The following is an 18,353-nucleotide window of genomic DNA, read 5'->3' on the forward strand; positions in this document are numbered from 1 at the left end:
AAGCCAAATCTGACGATAATTGGGAGCATCAGGAATTGGACAAAATGATTTAAGAGCAGCTTTTTAAAATTAAAATAAATCTATAAGCAAATTGTCTTTACTTTTGGGAGAATTTGAATCTGATGAGTGCTACTTATTTTTTTTCAGTTTACAAAAGTGCATTCATTCTGGATTGATTCCAACCCTTGCAAGAGAATATGAACAATTAGGGAAATAAGTTAAGCAATTATTCTATACAAGTAGCTGCTCTTGTAAATTTATAAAGACATGTAGTTACAATTTGGAGACATACATAGCAACTCCTTAGCATTATAAAATCTCCTGTACCTATCTCTTCTAGCAGTTTGCTCTGGGTGTGACAATTTGTTGCTTCAAAGATTAAAAGGCAGTGTATCCTTTTGTTGGCATCCTTTGATTATATCTGTTTACCACATTTGTTTGCAGTACTTCGGCATCTCACTCCAACAAAGTTAGCAAATTCAGAAGTACAGACTGATTTGGTGAAACAAATTTGACCACCTTATGAAGCTTTAAATTTTAAGCTACATAAAGGTGCATTTTATTATATAGGTTTGATAGCATTCATATCGTTGTGCACCTACAAAAGGATTACAGCTTCTTTAAAATTGCCATCCCTAACTAACACCTGTTGGCACTGAACCCTGCAGTACTGATGAAGGCTTTACAGGCGAAGAAAAAGAGATGAAGGACCGTGAAAGGCGAATGGCAAATAATATGAGGGAGAGAACTCGCGTCAGAGACATTAATGAGGCTTTCAAAGAGTTGGGCCGCATGTGTCAGATGCACTTAAAAACTGATAAAGCTCAAACCAAACTGATCATCCTGCAGCAGGCCGTCCAGGTCATTCTCTGCCTTGAACAGCAAGTACGAGGTAGTGTACAGTAACTAATTTTGTATGGAGAGCAAACACTGATCCTGCCATTTTAAATGTGTTGTGTTAATTGATTACCACCAAGAACATTTTTAGCAATTGGAACTAGGTAACCTAACCATTGAAAAGGTATCTGTAAGTTAATTTAAATCAACTTTGACCTTTTGTAGTACACTTTTAGGAAATTTTTTATTCTAAGTTCATTCTAATTTCATGAACACTGGTAAGTCTGGAATTGTAGAAATTTGTGCAGGCGCACAAGTACTTCTGAATGAAATGGCACGAGTTTCTTAGTTAAGAAGTGAGGCTAGTCATTTGCTAAAACCTGTTGAACTGTAAATCTCACTTTTGATTATCTGTCATGCAGACAAAATTCTTGACAGTAACAAATTAGAAACTCTTTTAATTTGGGAAACAAAGGTGAAGGGCCAAGGTCTACAATGCAAGATACCACCAAATTAGAAAAAAGTGGGGGAGAAAACAAGGTAAATGTAGGATGCAGTGGTTAGATAATGTCGAGCTTGGATTTTTGAAAAACTGAAACTGAGGAAGGTGAAGCATTCCAGGGAGCGAATGAGTAGGAGAGGGTGAGGGTGCAGGATATAGCACTATGTGCGGCCCCAAAATTGTTTGTTTTGATGAATCACTTGTACATCAAAAAATCTAAATACTCTACTCCTCTTCCCCTGCCTAAAAAAGTAAATCAAATGTGTTGGCATGGTTTCTCTATCTCACTTAAAATTGTTTGAATTTGAGGCGGAGGAAGGGTGGGTAAGTTGTTTGTAGTGTTACAAGGTTTTAAGACCTAGCCAGGAGCATTTCCTCACCACTACTCCTCCGAAAGTGGTGATTTATGCTGGAGTATGGTTCTAGGAATGCTAGCAGTCTTCCAGTATTTCTTCCAAGTGGCCATTGTCTGTGTGAGCCTGAACAATTGTCAAATTCGGTCTTGCCTTCATCTGACCTACAAACACACTTCCAGCAGGAGTTGCAGGATGCCCTGCCTCTGTACTACATAGCATAGTATATTTAGCTATTGGGTCATAAATATAAGAGCATAAGAAATAGGAGTAGGCCATTCGGTCCCTCGAGCCTGTTCCACCATTCAATAAGATCATGGTTGATGTGATTTGTGGTCTTAACTCCACTTTCCTACCTGCCCTCCATAACTTGGACTCCCTTGTAGAGCAAAAATCTGTCCAGCTCAGCCTTGAATATATTCAATGACCCAACCTCCACTGCTCCATGCGCTGGAGAATTCCAAACATTAACAACCATCTTAGAGAAGAAATTCTTCTTCATCTCCGTCTTAAATGGGAGACCCCTTATTTTGAAACTGTGTCCCCTAGTTCTAGAATCCCCCCACAAGGAGAAACATCCTCTTATCATTTAACCTGTCAAGCTCCCTCAGATTCTTTATATGTCTCAATGAGATCACATCTTCTAAACTCAAATGAGTATAGGCCCAACTTGCTCAACCTTTCCTCATTAAAAAAAAAATCCCCTTCGTCCCAGCCATCTACCAAGTGAGCCTTCTCTGAACTGCCTCCAATGCAAGCATGTCGCTCCTTAAATAAGGAGATCAAAACTGTACGTCGTACTCTAGGTGTGGTTTCACCAACACCCTTTACAGTTGTCGCAAGACTTCCCTACATTTATACTCCATCCCCCTTGCAATAAATGACAACATTCCATTTGTCGTCCTAATTATTTGCTGTACCTGCATACAAACTTTTGTGATTCATGTACGAGGACACCCAAATCCTTCTGTACCACAGCATTCTGCAGTTTCTCGCCATTTAAGTAATAATCTGCTATTCTGTTCTTCCTGCCAAAGTGGACGACTTCACATTTTCCCACATTTTGCTCCATCTGCCAAATGTTTGCCCACTCACTTAACCTATCTATCTCTTTGCAGACACTGGGCTGAATTTTACAGACCTCCCGACGTCCGAGGTCGTGGCGGGGCAGGGGGGCGTGGAAAATGCCTCCGGGAGAGGGCCGCCATGTACCCCGACGCCGGGAAGGCCGGCCAGATATTGCCGGCAGCCGTGAGGCCTCGTGGCAGCCCCTGCCGCGAGGCGATGGGACCGCCATTTTAATATTTATATTAATTGAAATCAATGAATTAATGAGACCTACGTTCCCGCCGTCTGTACCATTGCGATCGTCATACTGCTGGCCGGCACTCCCGTCCGGGGAACTGAGGCGGAACACTTGTGGGGAGGGGGGAGGAGGTAAGTTTCTCAATGCAGGATGGAGGGTAGTGGGGTCAAAGTAATATCATTTGTATAGGGATGGTGGGAAAGGTTATAGCTGAAAGTTTATGTACTTTGTGGCGGGGGGGGCAGGTCAGGTGGACAGGATGTGTTTTTGTGGGGGGTGGGGGGAAGAGGGCAAGTAATTAATCTAATTTGTTATTGGGGGGGTGGAAGAGGGGCAGAATAAATGTGGTTTTTTTTTAAACCTCTTCATTAAAATGGAATGATAGGGCTCAAAGCCCTTTAGAAATTGCGTCAGCACCTGTGCACAGGCAGCTGACGCCATTGCCGGGGACGAACATCCCACTCCCCTCCACATAATCCGAAGTGTGGCGGGGCGGTCCGCCCCAGCTATGTAAATGAACCCCCACATGGAAGATTGTGGCAGCTGTGTGACGTGTGGCCACCGCCGATTTCAGTGGCGGGAGTATAAATTTCAGCCCACTCTGTCCTCCTCAGAACTTGCTTTCCTACCAATTTTTGTATCATCAGCAAATTTGGCGACAATACACTGGGTCCTTTTATCCAAGTCTTTAATATAGATTGTAAATAGTTGAGGCCCCAGCACTAATCCATGTGGTACCCCACTAGTTACAATTTGCCAACCTGAAAATGACCCATTTATCCCAACTCTCTGCTTCCTATTAGCTAGTCCTCTATCCATGCTAATAGATTACCCCGAACACTCTGAGCTGTTATCTTATGCAGTAACCTCTTATGTGGCACCTTATCAAATGCCTTTTGGAAATCCAAATAGACTACATCTTCTTGTTCCCCTTAATCTTCCTGCTTGTTACATTCTCAAAGAACTCTAATAAATTTGTCAACACAATTTTCTTTCACAAAGCCATGTTGACTCTGCTTGATTGTATTATGATTTTCTAAATGTCCTGTTAATAATTCCTTAATAATGGATTCCACCATTTTCCCAATGACAGATGTTGGACTAACTGGCTCACAGTTTCCTGTTTTGTGTCTCCCTTCTTTTTGTAATAGAGATACTACATTTTCAATTTTCCAATCTGCTGGGACCTTTCCAGAATCTAGGGAATTTTGGAAGATTATAACCAATACATCCACTATCTTTGCAGCCACTTCTTTTAATACCCTAGGATACAGGCCATCAGGTCCAGGGGACTTGTCAGCCGTTAGTCCCATTAGTTTTTCTAGTACTTTTTTTTTTCTCTAGTGATGGTGACTGTTTTAAATTGCCCTATCCCTTTTGCCCCTTGGTTTCCTTACTATTCTACTGTTCTTGGGATATTGTTTGTGTGAAATCAGATACAAAATATTTCTTTCAAAGTCTCTGCCTTGCTTCCCATTAATTCCCCAGTCTCATCCTCTAAGGGATCAACATATACTTTAGCTACTCTTTTCCTTTTTTATATACTTGTAGAAGTTCTTACTATCTTTTTGTATTTCTTGCTAGTTTACTCTCATTCTAATTTCTCCCTCTTTCTTTTGTTCTTTGGTTTCTAAAATTTTCCCAATCTTCTGGCCTACCACTAATCTTCGCAGCATTAAATGTATTTTCTTTCAATTTGATACCGTCCTTAACTTCCTTAGTTAGCCATGGATGGTGCATCCTTCTTGTAAAGTCTTTCTTTCTCAGTGGTATATATCTTTGAGAGTTATGGGATATCTCCTTTGATGTCTGCCAATGCTTTTCTACCATGTTGCCTTTTAACCTATTTTCCCAGTCCACTGTAGCCAACTCTGTCTTCATACCTTTGTAATTGCCTTTAAGTTTAAGACACTAGGTTCAGACCCAGGCTTCTCGCCCTCAAACTGAACGTGAATTTCACAATCATGTTATGATCACTCTTGCCTAGAAGATCCTTTACTATGATAAATAACACTGTCACCTTGTACATTACCAGGTCTAAAATAGCCTGTTCCCTAGTTGGTTCCAGAACGTATTGTTCTAAGTAACTGTCCCAAATACACACTATGAACCCGTCCTCAAGACTACCTTTGCGAATTTGATTTGTCCAATCTGTGTGAAGATTAAAATCGTCCTCAATTATTGCAGTATGTTTCTTACAAGCCCCCATTATTTCTTGATTTATACTCTGTCCTACAGTGTGGCTGCTGTTAGGTGGCATATAAACTACTCCCACCAGTAACTTCTTTTCCTTGCTGTTTCTTATCTCCACCCAAACTGATTCTACATATGATCTTCCGAGCTAAGATCATTTCTCACTACTAGATTGATCTCCTCTTTATCAGAGCTACCCCACCCCTTTTCCTTTCTTCCTATCCTTCCTTAAATAGGCAGCAATAGGCTAAACAAGGCAGCCCTGGACAGCGCTTCTGAATTCTACAAAACTGAAAGGAGGCCAACCAGATTGTATTAGTAACTAGTTGGGAACAACCAGTACAGTTTTACAGAACAGACATTTTAAACGTTTTATGCAGTATTTGATTCTTGGCATTCATGCTAAGTTTCAAGAAAAATTTTGGAAATTATGACTTTATAATGGGTGTATTCTAGAATTGAGGACCAGTGCCGAACTTGCATTCATTGTGTAGTTTAAAACACAAGAATTTGTTGAAGACTGCTGTGAAATGGATTATATGTGCTGCACCTAATGAAGTAGTCTCTAAAATTATTTATTGAGATTTTTACACTTCTTTTACTCACCATTTTCAAAAATAGCAGTTTATGCAATGTTTCTCACATTACTGCACCACATTACTGTCTCGTTGAAATACCTAGGCTTGTGTTGTGCTGCGCTTCCCGAAACACAAGTCTTTATTTCAACCCTTCCAAATAAATTATTTGAAGGTCTGTATGTAAAAATTCTGTATTCCTTTCTGATATTGCAATAGGTAGATGGACCTTAATAGTATGGTATTGAACCATACAGATAGGAAAGTCCTTAAGTTCTATCCCGGATCTGAGTTGAGTTCACTTTTTGTTTATTCATTCACATGATGTGGGCATTGCTGGTATGGCCAGCATTTATTGCTCATCCCTAGTTTCCCTTGAGAAGGTGGTGACCAGCTGCCGCCTTGAACTGCTGCAGTTCATGTGGCGTAGGTACATTCACAGTGCTGTTAGGTAGGGGAGTTCCAGGAGTTTGACCCAGCCACAGTGATATATTTCCAAGTCAGGATGGTGTGTGACTAGGAAGGGAACTTGGAGATATTGGTGTTCCCATGTGCCTGCTACCGTTGTTCTTCTAGGTGGTAAAGGTCATGAGTTTGGGAGATTTGTTTAAAAAAAAAAAGCACCTTGGCAAGTTGCTGCAGTGCAGCTTGTAAATAGTACACAGTGCATCAATGGTGAGGAAGTGAATGTCTAAGGTAGTGGATGAGGTGTCAATTAAGGGTGGATGGTGTCGAGCTGCTTAAGTGTTGGAATGTGGAGAGTACAGAACTTGAGTATTGCTGAAAAAGGAGACCTGCTATCGAAGCTTTTCATCTTGCATTCATCAGGACAGAAGCAAAAATGCCAAATTTCAAAGGGAACAACAATTTATATCGTGTGAGAAAAGGGTGCTGATTGGTTGGTAAATCAACTCTGGTCGAGGCGTTGCCATGGAGAATGCAGGGAACTAATGTCCACCCCCACGCTTTTATTTAATTCAAAAAAGCCGCAGTGCCTGGTCGTGTTCCTTTTGCCTGCAGAGGACAGGTCCCTGTGTATGAATATATGTAGCTTCCAGCAAGTGTGAGTAAGCCATATTGTGAGCCTGACTGATGATCTTAAATTGGTTGTTAGTGTAATTCTTAGCACCCTTCGGATTGTTCGGTAAGTGCTGTCCCTTCGGCTGTTCGCAATAGGCAGAGTACTGATCGTACCCAACCAGCCCGTACTTGCAAAACTCAGAACACCATGTCTAATGTGCGATGTGATTCCACGATTGGACAGCACTTACTTAACAATCCCGAGTGTGCTAAGGATTACAGTAATGCTGTTCAGTGTCAAGCAAAGGTTGTTAGGCTCTCTTGTTAGAGATAATCATTGCTTGGCACTTGAGGTATGAGTATAACTTGCCATTTATCAGCACAAGCCTGAATGTTGTCCAGATCTTACTGCATGCAGGCACAGACTGCTTCAGTATCTGAAGAGTTATGAATGGTACTGAACACTCTGCAGTCATCTGCAAAAAGCACCACTTCTGACCTTGTGATGGAGGAAAGGTCATTGAAGCAAGTGAAGATAGTTGGGCTTAGGACATTGCCCTGAGGAATTTCTGCAACAATGTCCTGGGCTGAATGGCCTCCCAACAGCCATAACCATCTTCCTTTTGTGCTAGGTTCAACCCCAGCCAGTGGAGAGATCACCCCCGGCCCACCGGCCGGCCGATTCCCATTGACTTCAGTTTTACAAGGGCTCCTTGAGGTCACACTAGGTCAGATGTTGCCTCGATGCCATGGGCCGTCATTCTCACCTTGCCTCTGGAGTTTAGCTCTTCTGTCCATGTTTGGACTAAAGTTGTGATGAGGTCTGGAGCCGAGTAGCCCTGGCAGAGCCCAAACTAAGCATTGGTGAGCAGGTTATTAGTGAGTAAATGCTGCTTGAGAGCACTATTGATAACACCTTCTATCACTTTGCTGATTGAGAGTAGAGTGATGGGGACGGTAATTGGTCAATTAGATTTGCCCTACTTTTTGTGAACAGGACCTATTTGGGCAATTGTCCACTTTGTTGGATAAATGCCAGTGTTGTAGCTGTACTGGAATAGCCTGGCTGGAGGCAAAGCTAGTTCTGAAGCACAAGTCTTCAGCACTACAGCTGGGGTGTTGTCGAGGCCCATAGCCTTTGCTGTATTCAATTCACTCAGCCATTTCTGTATCACGTTGAGTGAATTGAATTAGTTGGAGACTGGCTTCTGTGATGGTGGGAACCTCAGGAGGAGGCAATGATGGATCATCCACTTGGCACTTTTGGCTGAAGATGGTTACAAATGCTTCAACCTTGTCTTTTGCTCTAGTGTGCTGGGCTTCCCCATCATTGTGGATGGGGATGTTCGTGGAGCCTTCTTCTCTCGTTTGTTATTTAATTGTCCACATTTCATGACTGAGTGTGGCGGGACTGCAGAGCTTTGATCTGATCTGTTGGTTGTGGGATCACTTAGCTGATCAAAGGTGAGGCAATGATCGGAGCTCTGTGTTTAATTTCCCAGTTCCTAATTCAAAGATACCATTGCTAGAGTCCCTGCTTCTGATACTTATCTGCGGACCCCTGCTGCAAAGTGTGTGTATAAAATCAACTGTTCGAATTTGACTTGTCTGTCATGCCCTCTCCCCTGCACTTGAATAGTTTGCCAACAGCATTAATGTTGGTATTTGCCATCATTACTCCTCTGAGGCTGACAGCAAATTCTGGAACCTGCACTTGCACAGTTAACTGCAGAAATCCAAAACTTGCTGTCTGTGATTCTCCACTTTTCCATAGGGTGCGTAGTTGAGGTCACTGGACTGAGAACTTACCCTTTTACGCTGAATATCACTTTTAAAAGCCCCCTAAAAATTTACCCCTTGTTAATGAGGTGTAAACTGGGTTTTTAATGGCATACTAAGTCATAACTACTGTTGAAGAACCTCTCTAGCTCTGAAAAACTCTTTATGTAATGCCAGATTTTATCCATTCTGATAATTCCAAGTTTTTAATGTTTTTAAAGTTTGATATTTCCACTTCTAATGTATAGGTCCCAATCATTTATTTTTCTCTCTGTAAAATTTATAATGAGTACATTTACATCCTGGTTTGCTATCTGTGACCAATACTTCTGTGTGATTGGCTGCTTCCCCCTGCTTGATGACATCATTGCCAGATGCCTGGAGATTCCCTTGGCTTGGCACCAGTTTCAAACTAACATTAAGAAAGAGGAAATCCACACCACGGAACTGGCTAGATCTTTGTGGGCAGTTTTCTTCGAGGTCAGCACCGAGCTTTGCCACTGACCGCAAAATCCAGGCCAATAGTTTTGGATTGAATAAAAGCACAATTATCTAAATTATGTACTTTAAAAATTCAAAAATATTCTTCATTATATTTTTGTATCATCAATCATTGATCTGGCACTTGACGTTTTTCTTACCAATTGAATACTTTGTGCAGAATGGAATACTTTTATTGCTTCCTGGTGTAGATTATGCCATTTTAAATTCAGTGAAGCAGAACAATGTACTGGCTTCCTGCTTTTTTTATGGGAATATGTAATTTTAAACTTTTATCGAAAGGTCAATAAAGTGTACAGATCTTGCATTTGGGTTTCATTAGAATGTTTATATGTCTTCAGTTTTGTGAAGATGGATTGTGGCGAAGAATCATCAAGATAGTAATCCTCTGATATATTGTATCAATTTTATTATGGTTTGTGTTATTATGTTTTGAACTTTTCTGTATTGTTTTGTCTCTAGAACGTAATTTGAATCCTAAAGCTGCCTGCCTTAAACGAAGGGAAGAGGAGAAGGTATCTGCAGTAGTAGGAGAGCAGCCACTGCCCCTTTCAGCTGCCCATCCTGGTCTTGGAGATAATCACAATGCAGTGAGCCACATGTAGGAGGTAAAATGTCAATCAGAAGGATGCAAGACAAACTAATTTTAATAAATTGGAATAACATTATAAGGAGTCTAAATTGGTACAACTTCGACAGTCCAACAAAATAAGCAGATTAGTAACTATGAATAATTTCCATTTCAGAATATAAGAATTTTTAGAAGCAGGAAAATATTATTGGCCACAACAAACTTGTCTCATTTTCATTAAAGTCTCCCTCCTTCCCTCTATTTAACTATACCCTGAAGCCATTTAAACTCACTTCTCTGGCCTTCCCTAGTACCATATTCCACAACTCTATTAACCTTTGGGTTGAATTTTACTGGCACCTCGACGCTGCGTGTTGCGGTGCAGGGCTGGTAAAATGTTGCAGGGAAAGGCCCGCCTCGAGCTGCGACATCAAGAAGGGCCCGTCACACAGCGGTAGCGGGGGGACCTTGGTGTGGCCCCTCACCACTTGGTGGTGGGCCCTTCATCTAAATATTCAAATGAACCTAAATTAGATGCAATAAACTTTCCTGCAGGCGGCGATCGTCCCATGCTAATTTTACCAACTCCAAACGCAGTTGACGCGCATTCGGAACTCTGTACGGAGTTCCAAGGGGAGAACCTGGTGGGAAGGGGGAAGGAATAAAATTTTCAGGGTAGGAGAGGTGGAGGAGCAGGGAAAACATTTTTCAATGGCTGTGGGGGTGGTGGGAAGGTGTTGAAGGGCAAAGCGTGCAAAGTTTGGGACTTTCAAGATGGTTTTTGGTGGGGGAGAGGGAAATAAATCTATTGTGTGATCATTGGGGGTGTGGAAGTGGCGCTTTTCTGTGTAATTTACTGTTTTTTTTTAAATGCCTGGTCCCTTTTAAAAAATTTAAATTGCTGCTCAGGGGTTAAAGCTTTAAAATGGGGCCTGTGCAGTGGCGCCGGACGCCGTTGCCAGGGACGCAGCTACTGACCCTCTTTCATCGGGGCTGGCGCTCTGCCCCCACTATTTAAATGATCCCCTCGCGAATTCAGCCCTTTGTTTGCCGTTTTTATTTTTTGGTTGGTATACTCCGGTATTTGAAATCTTGAACACAGTGAACAATTGCCCTGGATCAGTTTTGTCAATTTTCATTTGTAATGTTGAAAACTTCAACTGGATCACTTAAAAGTCTCTTTCCAAAGAAAAACACAACTTTTTAATTCCTGTTTCAGTGTAGTATGGATAATTGTGCAACACCTTTTTACTAATTTACTCTGAATTCATAATAAGTGGCTGTTCTGTTGAGCAAGAAATGCCTTTATAGAAATCTATGCCATATTGCTTATCGTTCTGAATTCGTGTGTAGATAATTGTGAACACTCTGCACAAGATAAAACACTCTAACGATTATTTTTTTTCCCCCCCAGCTCCATCTGCCTGGTTTAACTGAAGGTGATGAGCAAGAGGGACACGTCATCTGTCATCTTTCTCTTTAAGGAAGAAACCTTGTTCTGCCAAAAAAGATGATAAACTGACAAATCCTTTCTGGATCAGAATTGCAAATGTGAACATATGCATTTGCTGTATCTATCTAAAAAAAGGGGGGAAAGTCAACACATATCGTTGAAGTACTGGATCTCTGTGCTGCAAAAAAGGTTTTTTCTACAGCCCAAAGAAAAAATCTTCCCCACAGTGGAAAAAAGGAGTTAGTGCCTAAACTTATTTTAAATCCCAGTATGTTTTAATGAAACTTACAAGGATGTGAGGTTGTTTTGGAACAAAATTTCAAAAGTCCTTTTTTGCTTGTTTTGTAAGCAATTGGTCTTATTTGTTTAAAAAGAAAACTTTTGGTGTCCTTGGTTTGCAGCATTCCCAGCAAAAATATTTGTCTTACTCAATTGACACATGACCACTCCATGTCTCCCTGGTAGTTGGCTGGGAGGGATTGTTAGCCAACGGACAAAATATTCTACAGACCTTCTCTTGCCCTGCCTTTACGATCAGGTATATCTGGAGGGCCAACATAATGAGTGCATTACAAAAGCTAGTTCATTCATTTGTAGGGAGTTATTTTATGTAAAATGAGCAAAACTATATTTTTGCATTATTAGACTTTACATGGTAGTTTTTTAAGGTAGCTGGGCATAGTGTGTACTTAGAAACTGAAAAGTCTTTGGAGACTTTCATATTGCAACAGATAATGTTGCAGATTCTAGGTATTGTATGACCATAGGTTTGTCATGGACTTATTCAAGAGTGGGAAAAATTTCCACTGTTTGTAGGATTCCTGCACAATGTACTGTTTAAATGTTTAAAATTCATATGAATTGGTTGTGGAATCTAATAAGGATGTGAGCAACAGTGGCTTGCATTATGCCAAGCTGAATTCATTTCTGCAGCAGCCTGTGTACTGTGGAAACAAACCCATTGCAAATAAAACACGGAATCAGTCTTCCACTGAAAACATATTCACAGACTTTCACCAGCCAAGCAGAAGACACAGTACTTTTGACATAACTTTTTTTTATTTTTTAAAAAAAAAGATGTGAACAAGTGGAAAACGGGCAACAAACCGTGGGACTGAATGAACAAAGTTTTTGACATTTTAGGGTAAAATGCCTGACATTTCTAGAACTGCATTAAATATTGTGCAGTGACATTTCTCAGCTCATTTTGAGTATTGCAGATGTATGTAATAGTTCTAAAAAAAAAAAAATTACATGTGGCCTTTTCATTCTTGTACTTGTGATGCAATGTGAACAGAATGAAAAATGACCAGTGCCTAACATTTCATTAAAAGCCTCTTTTTTGTCTAGTGCTTTTTTTGCTAAGAAAAGACTTGCAGTATACCCTTACAAAGTGAAATTTAAGGAAAAAAGTTGGCTTATTTTCACAACAGCGATCCTTTTATACCATAAATCTTGAAAATGTCTTGGATTCTGAATGTTACTTTTTGTAGATTTTTACTCAATGTCTGATTCCAGAAGTTTATTTTACTACATTTAGGTAAGGCTTCTTCTAGCACCCATACAGTACTTAAATGTTGCACAATTAGATTTCTGATTGTGTTGCTGAGTGCCTCAAGTTCCTTGTGTTTTTTTTTGTATTTGTACAAGCATCAAAACAGCTGGCTGGAGTATTCAGAAAAGTAGTTTAAATCATTTCCTTTTGTCTTAGTAGCTAATGAGAACTGTCATGTATATAACAGTAATGTAGCAATAAATGTGCCATTTTTATAACAGGAATGCCCCTCCTTTTTAATGTCCGTTTAATCTTGTATACCCAATGTCATTGTAATAAAGGGTTTACCTTAAATTTAAAAAAGCTTCTTTTAACTTTTTCACTGTGTAAATTAGCAAATATGTATTGGAAAAAGTTTTGTAATTTACATCTGTAACCTATGCTTTCACTTTTTATTTCTTTTGAAGAATAATAGAAAGTACCCTATTCAGAAATGTGGATTTTTTTTTTTTTTTGGCTTAATCTCAATGGTTGCATTATCTGGCAACCTGCTTTCAGAAGTTTGTGATTACACCCATTTGCTCATTAGCAACTTTTTGTACATATTGATTGTGTCAGTTATGACTTGTTAATTAAGAAAAATGTTGATTTGTAAAGTAGTTGAGATTTGACACTTTGCTACAGGTCTGGCTATGAAATGTTTTTTTTTGAGCACATCCATGAAAAAGATTCTGCACTGGTTATGGATACTTGTACTGGAATTGCATTATCACTCCTTTTCTTTCTTTGGCTGTGTGTGTGTCTGTCTCACTATCTCTCTCTCTCTAAAATGTAAGCTCTGGTTCGGTGGTAGCACATGTGCCTCTGAGTCAGAAGTTCTGGATTCAAATTCCACCCCAGAGACTTCAGCACATAGCTTTGGTTGACACCAGTGCAGTCCTGAGAGTGGTGAAAGTGCTGCACTAAGGTCTCTTCTTTCAGATGAGATGTTAAGCTGAGGCCCTATCTAACCTTACAGATAGACATAAAAGATCCCGTGGCACTGAGAACATTGGGAGTTCTGCCTGGTGTCCTGGCCAATATTTATCCCACTACTATCATCACTAAAATAGATGACCTGCTCATTATCTTTTGAGACCTTGCTGTGTGAAAATTGTTTGCATTTAATTTCCTTACATCTCAACTGTAACTGCCTTCAAAAATACTTTGTAAACCATCTTGAGGTTGTGAAATGTTTTTGTGCTCTTTCTCCCCATTCCATCTCATCATCTCTCCAAACCCTCCCAACCCCCGTACCTTGCTTTCCTCCTCCCTTCTATCCCTCTCTTGCCATTTCCTTTTTCTCCACTAATTGTTTCTAACCTTGCTCCTGTTTGGCTCTGGATCACTCTTTATCCCACTTAATTACAGCAGCACTCGCACTGTCTCAGGGAGAATATCCAGAGTGGGCTATCAACTTTATAAAAAAACGTGTTGGAAATTGTTTTTGAAAAAAACTCTGGCTGTAGCACACATCTCACAGCAAACCCAACAGAAGATGCAATCAGGAGGAGTTTCATTCATTATTAATTCTGGTCCAGCAGCCCTTTGCCTCATCCCCCTTCATATCTTATATTGGAGAACTGGTGCTGCAGGCTTCCCTGTGTTGCATATCATCCTGTTTAGTTCTCTTGCTTCAGAGTACAAATATTTGATAAAATAACGGTTTATAACTTCCCAAGTTTTAATGTTGTGGAGGCTAATTCGAATGTTCTTCCAGTATATTTAATGGCACCTGTACTGTTTCCACTGTGGGAATTTGTGTATATATTTTCCTTCTGGGAAAGGACTTCATGAAAAGTACTTAATTGATACTAATTAATTTATGTTTAGATTACATGAAGTACTTTGTACACATCCCACGTTATCTTAGTGAATTCTTTTTCTTTGAGTTCTCCTCCCACAATCAGGAATTGTTTGATTATTGGAATTAACCCAGTACTATGGTCATGCAACCAACATTGAAGGTTTGAGATTTGCCTCAACCACTGTTGGGCAATATGTTAGTTGCATGCTCACCACCACCACATGAAAATGAGGCTTATCAGGCTTTCTTTAAATTTTGCTTCTGTGACGGTAGCTAACTAAAAGACCAGTCCAACGTTGTTCAATTCCAGATAGTGTAAAATTTGCTATGGTTCTCATTCTAAAGCATCCAGCATTGGATTAGGCTATAAAACATTTGGGCAGTTTGGAAAAAAAAATTTAAGCTGTATTATTGCTGTATAAAACTTTATATGCAACAATTAATATTTGAAATTTGTATGTCAGTGGCCCTTTTCAGATTCAGTTTTTTTCCCCCTTATTATGTAAAACTTCCAGTGTGCCAATGGGTTAGAATGCAGTCCTTCCACCTACCATTTTCAGGTTCAGATCCAACCAGGTCAATGGAGTGAAATGTCTCCTCTTCCTGCCTACTTTGGAGGAAGAGCAGTCAACTGGAGCTTGTGAAGAAAATGTAGAATCGTTATTCAATATGAATGGAAAAAAATGGTGTGTGACAGGGTTTAGTTACTAATTGATGTGACAAAATTGGGTTTTGTTGGGAACTTGGTATGTATTGCTAAAACTTAGTTGTGTAGCTATGCTGTTACTAGAGTGAAAGTTAGTATTGGGAAGAATATTGGTTGAATTAAACTACAGATCTTTTTATAAATCTCTACAATAAATGACAATTCAATATTTGTACATGCATTTTTGAAGTCCTTAAACTTAGTTTTATCTCAGTAATTAAGAATTTACTCCAACAGTAGAACAAGATTTCTTAAAGTGCAACAAGGGTATAGTCCAAACATGGAAGTACATGACTTGAATATTTCACTTTTCCCAGTTTTGAAATTATTGGAAGTACAGTTTGAAAGTGTAACTTACTATATGGTTTCGAAATGGAAATGTTTTGTTCTTGGTAACAGCCATTTTACTGGGAAAACCTTTATGGGAATAATCGTTTAAACATTCCATACTTTGAAATTCATCCATAAAAGCAATTTTTAAAAATCTCCAACTAAATATATATCCATATTTTGTTTCCTAGAGCCATTGCTTCTTCTATGACCTTGGATCATCTGTATCTGCATACCATAAGTGCCCTTTATCATGAAGTCGAGAATCTAGTTGCTGAGATTATACCATGTATCTCACCCCTCTAATTTTGAAATGTTTCAAATTCCTTTCCCCCCACCCTGCCACCAAGTCCCAAATTAGATGGGCAAACTGGAATTTGTCATCACCTGGAGACATAGGTTCCTCTGGAATGTAGTGGTAATGCTATCCAATGTGGAAAACTGACTTTGTTTACAAATTCCATTCTACAACTATTATAGGAACAGGAGTAGGCCATTGAGCCCCTCGAGCTTGTTCTGCCATTCAACGAGATCATATCTGATCTGTGACCTACTGCCATATATGGTTTATTATACTAATATATATAATAGAAATATATAACTATTGTTAATGGCATATGCTTCCAAGAGAGTTGTTAGGTGGGTTATAGCTTCTGCCTGGCGATAACAATCAGTTGTGACAGTTTCTGATACTTCCGATAGAATGCAAGATCCCATTTTAAATTTAGGGTTTATGCATGAATAATAGATAAAGGGACGCATTAATAGATACTTTCTCCGGTTTTCAAAAGCGTAGTTAGAACTCGCTAACTCACATGCATAAGTCGCTCAGATGAGATTGTATTTTATAGTTTTCTAACCCCCTGTAGAAATTGAATATCAGCTTGGCATGTTTCTGTGAAGAAAATGCTATTGCGAACTTTTAAAAAGCCTTTTTACTTAAGTATTTTATTTCAAGTAACTTTTAGAATAGCTTTTTTAAATTTCTGGTTCATACCATATCATTTGCATTTTCCTTGCTATGTAGCAATTTCTTGTTGCGATACCTTCAGTTGTCTTCTAAGATTAATTACTTATTTCTGCTGTATTAACTCATAGGTCGCAAGGAAAAAAAAAAGTTGGTGCACTCTATATGCAAGCTATTTTTATTAGGCACTAAAGTGTGTATCAATATGAAAAACACTTTGGATTTGGCATGAGAAGTTGTTTCAGGTTGGAGGAAAGATGCACTGCAGAATAAAAATGAAAAGAAAACCAGAATCTTCTGCTGAATCTCCACATGCAAAATTATATCCAACCAAGGGAAAGAAACTACTGTACTAAGCGCACTACTTGGTGCCATCTTGATTGTGATCTTTCACCCACTCAGTAGAATGTACATGCATCTTCTTTCAGTTGTGCGTGATGCTGCTGCCGTATGGGTATTGCGCTTCAGGAAAAACTTATCAGCCGTGATGTGCTTTGGCATATTCGGAGGGCGTGAGCTATGTTATAAATCCAAGTGCGTTATTCGGAATTGATGAGTGAAATTGTTCAGAGTGAGGACATTTCTAATGAGAATTGTGCATATTTTCTTGCTGTGATTTTTGTAAATTTCTGTTGGTTCAATTCAGATTTGTATTTCCTGTTGTGTTCTGCATGCATCCAGGTGATCACCGATTGTGTGTGTGCTACTGTTGTCACTTTGAGGGAAAGCGGAAACTGAAATGAAGAAAATGAGATTTGACAGCATGAAAAAATTGAAAGTATATTGAGAATGATTCCAATTGTTTACATATCCTGGATTAATTAAAGTATATAAATAGGAAAATCAATTCTTTCCCATGAAGTTTTACTGGGGCAACTACTAGCTAACATGATTTTCAGTTGCTGCATCTGAACCCTTCATTTTCTGATTTGCATTTGTTGCAAAGATATAAGAAGTAAGCATTGTAAATAGAGTAATGTTATGATTAAATTTAGATTTGTGCCATTAACCAGTGTTTTAAGCCATATATGGTTCTTCTACACTTTTCCACATATTCAATTACAAAGTCAGAAGTGCTGCATGGCAATCAGTGGGTGGCATTACTTCCATTCTATTAGGCAGAGATTTGTTTTCGATCAGTCACAATCTAAACTGGGTAGTTTTGGCCCAGTTGCCTGCTTGTGTCAGGTTGCAGCATTTGCTGTGGCTCTTCCCACATTCGATAGGGAGCAGTAATGTTTCAGGTATGCGTCTTCAACAACAACTTGCTTTATAATAGCGCCTTTACCGTAAGAATTGTATTTCACGGGAATGTAATCGGACAGAAATTGACACCAAGCGAAAGGAGGAGATATTAGGGTGACTAAAAGCTTGGTCAAATCGATAGATTTTAAGAAGGGAGCGGGAAGGAGGCGTAAATGGCAGAAGGCATAGCTGACCATTGTGGAGCAAATGAAGTGGGAGTTTATTGAGGGACCAGAATTAGAGGATTGTAGAGTTCTCAGAGTTTTAGGGTTGGGAAGGAGTGAACCATAGAAGGGATTTGAACACAAGGATGAGAATTTTAAATGAGGTATTAGTGGACCAGGAACCAATTTAAGTCAGTGACTGCTGGGTCGAGGGTGAGCAGGAATTGGTACGAGTTAGGATACAGGCACCAGAGTTCTGCATGAGCGGAACTTTATGGAAAATGGGAGGCTGGCCAGGAGAGCATTGGAATAATCGAGTGTGGAAGGTAACAAAAGCATAAATGAGGGTTCCAGCAGCAGACAGGCCCAGGCATGGGTGGAGATGGGCACTGTTAAAGGGGTAGTAGTGCACCATTTTTATGATGCTGAGCATATGGGGTTGGATGCTCTGCTCAGGTTCTAAATTGTACGCCAACATTGCAAATAGTCTAATTCAGCCTGAGGCAATGA

General features: G+C 39.7%; 1 protein-coding gene and 1 long non-coding RNA gene across 10 annotated transcripts in view; one reads left to right on the top strand and one right to left on the bottom strand.

Annotated features, from left to right (window-relative positions):
* The window catches only part of LOC137351668 (transcription factor 4-like), a 143,576-nt gene extending 130,437 nt beyond the window's left edge, over positions 1-13,139 (top strand). For 4 of the 9 annotated variants that reach the window (XM_068016353.1, XM_068016358.1, XM_068016354.1 and 1 more), the window contains exons 19-20: positions 9,529-9,674; positions 11,052-13,122. In XM_068016353.1, the coding sequence (XP_067872454.1) occupies positions 9,529-9,671 (143 nt within the window). In that variant the 3' untranslated portion in view covers positions 9,672-9,674; positions 11,052-13,122. Of the gene's footprint in view, positions 1-668; positions 893-9,528; positions 9,675-11,051 lie in introns of those variants that run through there. The other 5 variants (XM_068016359.1, XM_068016362.1, XM_068016357.1 and 2 more) reach the window with 5 other exon arrangements.
* The window catches only part of LOC137351672 (uncharacterized), a 35,817-nt gene continuing 29,505 nt past the window's right edge, over positions 12,042-18,353 (bottom strand). Inside the window, exon 3 of the long non-coding RNA XR_010969554.1 lies at positions 12,042-17,168. This is a non-coding gene — a long non-coding RNA (uncharacterized lncRNA). The remainder of the gene's footprint in view (positions 17,169-18,353) is intronic.

This window comes from Heterodontus francisci, chromosome 36 (assembly GCF_036365525.1).
Source record: "Heterodontus francisci isolate sHetFra1 chromosome 36, sHetFra1.hap1, whole genome shotgun sequence".
NCBI lineage: Eukaryota > Metazoa > Chordata > Chondrichthyes > Heterodontiformes > Heterodontidae > Heterodontus > Heterodontus francisci.